Below are 8,457 nucleotides of genomic sequence, written 5' to 3'. Positions count from 1 at the left end.
TAGGGGGTATTCTTAATATTTGACTTCGATTACTAATGAGATTTACTAATTTCTTGTGAATTTCATTCTCTGTATAAAGAAGCTTTCATGTAGGGGAAAAAAGAACTTGGTCTTAGCTCCACTTCTGAAAACAAAACAAAAGGGACCAGCAGTTAGCGTAATGGCTATGTCGCTGAACTCCCATGTAGCTGACTGCGGTTGGAGTCCCAGTAGCTTAAACTCATGTCAGGAGTGTGTGCGTGCATGCCCAGGATCCCAAGAGGAGAATGGAGAAGAAGGGATTGCGTTGGTGTGGCCATGCCCCTGGCGGGGTGATTTCTCGCTTTCTATCTCCCTGTCTCTCTCTGTCTTTCTGGTGAGCGCATGCGCCCTATAGCAAAAACCTCTCCAAAAAAAAAAAAAAAAAAGAATTTAATTAGGCTGCATGCAACAAACTTGATTTTTTGTTCTCCCCATTTCTCTTGAACAAAAACAATAATTATTTGATTCACACAGTTCAACAGAACTGGTAGTGAAATCAGCTTTCGATGTATACATTAGGTTATCTTAGATATGCTGGAAAAAGGGATTGTACTTTTTGGCATTATTAAATGGGTATTACTCTGTCCCATTAAGATAAAGTTGAAAAATATTTCCAGGAAGCAATTTCTGGCATTGATTCTGGTTTGTGGCAATAAAAGCAGTCACTTCACTCATCACCAATTTCACCTTTCCCCTGCATATTCTTACATATTTGTTCCTCTACATTTTTCTCCCACAACATACAGATCTAGACTTTTTTTTTTTTTGAGAGGTTTTTGCTATAGGGCGCATGCGCTCGCCAGATAGACAGAGAGACATAGAGACAGAAAGTGAGAAATCACCCCCCAGAGGGGATGGTCACACCGCAGTCCCTTCTCCCCCATTCTCCTCTCGGGATCTTGGGCACGCACGCACACGCACCTGGCGTGAGTATTAAGCCACCGGGTCCGGGACTGGACCCGCGGTCGACTACATGGGAGTCCAGCAACATAGCCATTACACTAACTGCTGGTTCCCCAGATCTAGTCTTTTTGATGAAGTAAATGGAAAATGTTCTTCCACAACCCTGAAGGCCTTTTCTTCCACAGCGTGCTCAGATTCTTAGAGGCAAGAGTGATTAGATGAACCTTGTGCATCATGAACCAAAACCGATTCTCCTACAATGGTTTGTGATTTTTAAAAAAGAAAAGAATGATCTTTTGATACTCTCACTGATCAATATATATTATTCTTTCATATGTCTGAGAAGAGTGGTTTTAAACTTTGGGTTGCTACCCATTAGTTGGTCATGAAGTTGATTTAGCAGATCATGACTGCATTTGAAAATCAAATAGAATGGAATAATACAATTTCAGACTGCATTACATAAAAGGCTAAGCATTGTTCACAAAGCTTTTCTTCTATTTTAGTGTATGTTGAAAAATATACAAAAAATAATTTTTTAATTGGTACAGTTTTGAAAAAGTGAAAAGTAGTTCCCAGTGTACATACATTAAGTTCTTGGAGAACACAGGCAAAGATTTGTACATATTGGGAACCAGCAGTTAGCGTAATGGCTATGCCGCTGGACTCCCACGTAGTCGACCGCGGTTCGCATCCCAGACCCAGTGGCTTAAAACTCACGCCAGGCACGTGTGTCTGCGAGCCCAAGATCCTGAGAGGAGAATGGAGGAGAAGGGATTGCAGTGTGACCATCCGCCCTGGGGGGGTGATTTCTCGCTTTCTGTCTCTCTGTCTGTCTCTGTCTGTCTGGCGAGCGCACGCACCCTATAGCAAAAAAAACCTCTCCAAAAAAAAAAAAAGATTTGTACATATTAGCACATGCGTTCACTTTGTTATACAAATTATTATTCAAGTGTCTGCATTCAACCAGATTGCATTGTAGCTTGTAGGATTAATAAAATGTGGAAAATTATAGCTTCAGAGTAAAAAATTCTATGAGTGGCCACAATGTAAGCATGTCTTCACAAGCAATGATTCTGGATGAAAGAGGAAAGGACAGTAAGAAACTTGCCGTCTGGCCCTTTCTAATCAAGTGATTATACTTATGCTCACATCATAGAACATGGTTTCTCAAGTTTATGTTTTAAAAGTAATAAATACATGTAAATGGGGACCAGCAGTTGACGTAATGGCTGTGTTGCTGGACTCCCATGTAGTAGACCTACGGACCACTGTTTGGGTCCTGGACCCAGCGGCTTAAACGCATGCCACACCCAAGATTCTGAGAGGAGAGTGGAGGAGAAGGGATTACTGCATGGCCAACCTCCCCACGGGTGGGGGGTGATTTCTCGCTTTCCATCTCTCTGTCTCTCTCTTTCTCATGAGCGCATAGGCCCTATAGCAAAAACCCTCACAAAATACATTTAAGTGTTTAAAGAAAATGACATTTCTGAGTAGCAATTATTATTAGACCAAAGAAAAATAGCAAAAAAAAAAAAAAAGAGAAAAAGAAAAAGAAGAAATGCTGGATGGAACATTTGAAATACTTCCAAATTGGTATTTATTTTATCTTGAATTACTTCTGAATTGGTGTTTATTTTACCATGAGCATAATTATGAGTGAAAGTTCAACTGGAGGGACAGATGTGGGAAAATGTGACTTGGTGTTATTCTTCAAGGAGCCAAATTAATTACAAATTAAGACTGCCTGGACTAGAGAATAAATTACTATCTATGACAACCATAAATTAACATTTACTGAAAAGCAATGGTGGAAAGAACATAGAAAATAGGAAAGCAAAGATAGTACAATGCTAAATGCACACAGACTGGCGGAAGTGCAATGAAATAAAATACAAATGAAATATAAACCAATTATGCCAATTAAATATTAATAAGCTATTATGGAAGGAAGAATTTTCCTGTTTCCCAGGACACTGGAGCTCAGTATTAGACAAAAGAACCTGCAGAAACTGGAACGCATTAGCCCTAGATCCTCTTGTCAGACATTTTATTGAATGTTGAGTCCCAAGCTATTGCGGAAGTTCTCCTTTTCCTCCATATTCCTACCAGTGTCATGGACTTGAAAATTGGGGATAATTGGCTTCAAGAACTTGAACTCGCTGGTCCCAGTGCCTCCAGTCAGACAGACCTCATATTGGTAGCTGTGGGACAGGGTCCCAGTGCCGCTGACGTCCAGCAGGTGGCCCGGGAAGGGGCCCTCGGGCACCGAGCAGCCCCCCAGCGAGGCCGCCCTGGCCCTCCTGCACAGCCGCCGCAGGCTGCGCCTCCCCATGTTCCCTGCCCAGCAGCAGCAGCCTGTGCTTGGCGGCGTCGCGCTCGCTCAGCGGCCTGGCGGTGCGCACCTCGCCATTGTGCGCCCACACGCCGAACAGCCCGGGCTCCGTGGCCTTGAGCAGCTGGTACGACAGCCAGGCGTTCTGGCCCGAGTCGCCGTCCACCGCCACCACCTTGGTCACCAGGTAGCCCGCCTCGGCCGCCCTGGGCACCAGCTCGGTGCAGGGCGCAGAGCCGTTCTGCAGCGGGTAGAGCACGAAGGGCGCGTTGTCGTTGGCGTCCAGCACCAGCACGCGCACCAGCGCCTGGCTGCTGAGCGCGGGCGAGCCGCGGTCTGCCGCGCGCACGCCGAACTCGAAGGCGCGCAGGGCCTCGTAGTCCAGCGACCTGAGCGCGAACAGCTGGCCGTTGTCGGCGTTGATGGACACCAGCGAGGCCAGGGCCAGCTGCGGGTCGTGGGGCGGCAGCAGCGAGTAGGTGACCTGGGCGTTGGTGCCCGCGTCTGCGTCTGTGGCGCTGATGGTTCCGATGTGCAGGGCGGGGCTGTTGTTCTCGCGGACCAGCAGGGTGTAGGAGGCCTGGGTGAAGGCGGGGGCGTTGTCGTTGACGTCGGAGACCAGCACTGTTATGCTGTGCTCTGTGGTCAGCCTGGGTGTGCCCAGGTCTGTGACGGTGATGGTGATGTTGTACTCGGCTTGGCTCTCTCTGTCCAGTGTTGCCTTTGTTTCCAACGTATAGTAATTCTCTACCGAAGATTTTAGCAGAAATGGGAGATCTTCTGAGATAGAACAAACCATCCTTCCATTGTCCCCAGAATCTCTGTCTCTGATACTGAAAACCATAACCACAGTTTCCGGTGAATTTTCTGGGATTGGATTGGTAATTGATGACACCGCGATTTCAGGAGCATTGTCATTCACATCTATCACTTTGATTTTTACGGTTGATTTCCCAAAAAGTCCTCCCCCATCTGTGGCTTGAATAATTATTGAATATGATTCAGTTGTTTCAAAATCTAAGGATGATGTTAAACTAACTTCTCCAGACTTTTGATTAATTTCAAATGTCTTGCGAATATCTTCTGAGGCATGAGAAAAGGTATACCATATCTCCCCATTTGTACCCGAGTCTAAATCCCCAGCTGAGACGGTGACAACCAGTGAACCAGGGATGCTATTCTCGGGAATCTTCACCTCATAAAACAGCTGCTCAAATTCGGGAGAGTTGTCATTAATATCCACCGCCACCACCCGAACCAAGGCAGTCCCTGACCTCGGAGGAGTACCACCATCCAGAGCAGTAAGGATGAAACTGAGCTCAGGCTGATCTTCATAATCCAGCGCCTTGTCCAGAACTAACTCTGGGTATTTCCTATTGTCTGGATTGACTCTCATTTTAATGTGGAAATGCGAGTTGGGGCTTATTGTGTAGCTTTTCACGGCATTGATTCCGACATCTAAATCCTTTGCACTTTCTAGTAAGAACACAGCACCAACAGGACTATTCTCAGGGATTTCTAGAAGCATTTCTCTTTCCAAGAAGATGGGAGAGTGGTCATTTATATCCCTGACCTGAAGCTCGATCCGCAAAAACTGCAAAGGGTTTTTCATTAGCACCTGGAAATGTAGCACGCAGGGCTCCGTGGAGCCGCAGAGCTCCTCCCTGTCCAGCGTTTCCCTTAAGATCAAATCGCCGGTGTTTATGTCCAGGTGCAAAAGCTCTTTGTTATCATTAGAGACCACCTGAGCCCCCCGTGAGGCTAGCTCACCCACTTCCAGACCCAAGTCCTTTGCCAAATTGCCTATCAAGCTCCCGCTCTGCGTTTCCTCCACCACGGAAAACCTCCCAGGCTCAGAGCCCGCCTGAGACATTTCCAGCAAAACAAAGAGAAGCAGGACTTGCCTTATCCGCCGCCGAGTGCTTGCCCCTCCGTCTTCCATAGCTCCTTTCCGAATTCCCCAAGGCTTCTTGAAGAATCGCTTAAGCTCCACTTAGCAGTTCTAAGAAACGTGCCTCTGATATTTCTGCAGAATCTTCGGAAAGCTAAAGGTTTTAAACAACCTCTAGGTCGTTTGTTGAAGGCCGGCCTCTCTGTCTTCCCAATTCTTTGTGTGCACTGGGTAACAGTATCTTATCTACGACTTCATCCAGGGTTGTATTTTGGGATTTTCTGGCGATATTATCCTGCAGCGCCACCATGCGTCCCCACAGATTTTCGCAGTTTGATGAAAGCTAGCTAAGATCCATTCACAGAAATGTCCCCCAGAAACAAAGATCATTTTATTCACTGTATGCAAATTATTACAAATATATTCTACTTTCCACAATAATTGGGGAATTTTTTGCTATAGTTTGTCATGATCTTAGTACCTGTTTTAAAGCATTTACTCTTCATTTTCACACAACCAAATGTGCTCCATTTTGAATATAAAAATACAAGATGTGTTTCCTGGTCTCCAGAAGTTTGTAACCTCTAAGAAGATTGTAAACCTGAAGCAAGGAGGGTACAATTGATTATTAAGCTTCATTCTCATGGATGAACCCATGGATGAATCCATGACTACTTGGCCTTCCCTGTGTAGCAAGGGAAATAGATAATGTTGAGGAGTCATTTCAGTAGTCCTCTCAAAGGATATGGCACTGGGTTAGCCATGAGATGGGGCATATTTAGATGGTTCTATGTTATAAGAAGGAGTCTTTAATAGCGATAAATTAGGAACTGGTAGAAAATAACATAAGATATTGGAGTATAACACATTACATACATTTATAATTTAGTTTCCCCCAGTTTCTGGAGCTAAATGTACAAGATTTGAGGGAACCAAGTTCACAAGAAGACAGAAGTCAGTTAAAGACTGTGGGAAAAAAGCTATTAGTGAAAATGCATATATAGGAGAGTTGAATTCTCTATTCTTATAACTGCATAGAAAGGAAAATAACTCAGGGTCAGACAATGGAAAGTTTATTTTCTGGAGATGTGAAATGGGACTTTTTCTAGTCTTGAAGACTCAGGGAAAGATGAGTTCAAATGTGAAGTATGAAACTGAAAATAGGGAGAAAGGGCCAGCAGGTGGTATGGAGGTTAGGGTGGCTGCGTTCTACATGGCCAACTGCGTGGTTCAAGTCCTGGAGCTGGTGGCTTAAAAATCACATCAGGCATGTGCACACACATGCCCCAAATCCCAAGAGGAGAATGGAGGAGAAGGGACTGTGGCGTGGCCATCCACCTGGGGGGTATGATTTTTCATTTTCTCTCTCCATTTTTGTCTCTCTCTGTCTCTCTTCATCTCTCTATGGTGAGCACAGATGCCCTCTGGCAAAAATTAAAAACCAAAAAGAAAGAGTAAGCAAAACTTTGCATTCTGAGCAATGAGACTTCTAGCTACTTCCTATATAATTCTCTCAGGTTGGAGGACACCAATATATGTCTGATTCAACTCAAATCTCACACAGGGATACTGTAAAATGCTAAGCTGGAGATTATGAAAGGCCAAAATAAAGACTTACACACACGGATATTTGGGGAGGTCTCCCAAGGCAATGGTGCTGTCCCTGCCTTGGTTACAGTGCAGCCCTGCTAAACAGGCCCCATTCATCACAAAGTGTTGATTGTTAGCATTTTGACATATTATCCTTCTTAAATATGAGAATATAGCCAAAGAGCACAAGACATTGAGGAGACGACTATAACATGAAAAGATGAAACCTCTACCACTCTGCATGTGCACATGTGATAAAGGAAGATAACTACGCAGAACAAGAGTAAAAAGACATAATATAGAAAACAGAAGACAATTTTGAAAAATGACTGATTAATATCCCCAGACAGGGCAGAAGGTGGCATGGTGGTTAAGGTACTGGATCCCACATGAATGACTTCATGGTTCAAGTCTTGGACCTGGCAGCTTGAAAAACACACTAGGTATGTGTGCATAAATGCCCTAAATCCAGAGAGGCGAGCAGAGAAGGACTGTGGCATGGCCATCTCTCCTGGGGGTTGGTTTCCTACTCTCGCTCCAGTGACCACACACACCCTATGGCAAAAATCTAAAAAAAAAAAAATCCCATACAAATTAAATATAATAAGAACTAGTACTTACTTAGTACTAACTCGGTGCTACTCACTGTTCTAAATGTTGCATATGTATTACTCATTTAATCTTTTCTTTTTTTTTAGAGAGAGAGGTTTTGCTATAGGGCGTGTGTGTGTGTGTGTGTGTGTGTGTGTGTGTGTTGCTATAGGGCGTGTGTGTGTGTGTGTGTGTGTGTGTGTGTGTGTGTTTGTGTGTCTGCTGGAGAGATAGAAAGCAAGAAATCACCCTTCAGGGGGGATGGCTGCGCCACAATCCCTTCTCCTTCAGTCTCCTCTCAGCATTTTGGGCACGCATGCACATGCGTCCAGAGTGAGTTTTAAGTCAGAGTCTGGGACTCAAATCACGGTCGTAACCGTTATGCCATCTGCTGGTCCCTACCCATTTAATCTTTTTTTTTTTTTTTTCTTTTTGAAGAAGTGCTGGTCCCTACCCATTTAATCTTTTTTTTTCTATTTGAAGAAGTTTTTTCTATAGGGCGCATGTGCTCGCCAGAAAGACAGAGAGGGACAGAGAGACAGAAAGCGAGAAATCACCCCCCAGGGGGGATGGTCATGCTGCAATCCCTTCTCCTCCATTCTCCTCTCGGGATCTTGGGCACACACGCACATGCACCCGATGTTAATTTAAGCCGCTAGGTCCAGGACTTGAGTCGTGATCGACTACATGGGAGCCAGCAACATAGCCATTATGTCAACTGCTGGTCCCACTACCCATTTAATCTTAATAGTCACTTTATGAAATATGTACTTATTTTAAGATAAATAATAGATTGGTATCTAAGTGCCACTTACTAGCTATATAACTTTGAACAAGTTCTTAATGTCCCTGAGACTCATGCTCTTTTTAAAAAGTGGGATCTAGCCATTCTGGGAAAAAGGAAGATGTCCCACTGATAACTGGGCCTCCAGCATACAAAACTCGCATGAACAGCCCTTCTTCAAGAGACAGACAGCTCCATGGCTCCTGTGATCTAGCCATTCTGGGAAAAAGGAAGATGCCCCACTGATAACTGGGCCTCCAGCATACAAAACTCACGTGGTAGGAAGACCACTTACAAGTCTCCTGTCTCTGTATCACTCTTTGTCTCTCTCTACCTCTGTCT

General features: G+C 44.6%; 2 protein-coding genes across 2 annotated transcripts in view; both read right to left on the bottom strand.

Annotated features, from left to right (window-relative positions):
* Nucleotides 1-2,534: 2,534 nt before the first annotated feature.
* LOC102492044 (protocadherin beta-11) lies at nucleotides 2,535-5,607 on the bottom strand. Its single transcript, XM_027774842.1, is given in 2 exon segments — nucleotides 2,535-3,242; nucleotides 3,244-5,607. Coding segments are annotated over 2 exon segments (2,226 nt in total). The 5' UTR covers nucleotides 5,202-5,607; the 3' UTR covers nucleotides 2,535-2,974.
* A 51-nt stretch (nucleotides 5,608-5,658) lies between these two features.
* Nucleotides 5,659-8,457, bottom strand: part of LOC102491206 (protocadherin beta-9) — an 11,048-nt gene continuing 8,249 nt past the window's right edge. Inside the window, exon 2 of the mRNA XM_014590780.2 lies at nucleotides 5,659-5,751. Coding sequence (XP_014446266.1) covers nucleotides 5,659-5,751 — 93 coding nt within the window. The remainder of the gene's footprint in view (nucleotides 5,752-8,457) is intronic.

The sequence above is a fragment of the Tupaia chinensis genome, unplaced genomic scaffold (assembly GCF_000334495.1).
Source record: "Tupaia chinensis unplaced genomic scaffold, TupChi_1.0 Scaffold000484_1, whole genome shotgun sequence".
NCBI lineage: Eukaryota > Metazoa > Chordata > Mammalia > Scandentia > Tupaiidae > Tupaia > Tupaia belangeri.
This window is presented reverse-complemented; position numbering and strand designations above follow the sequence as displayed.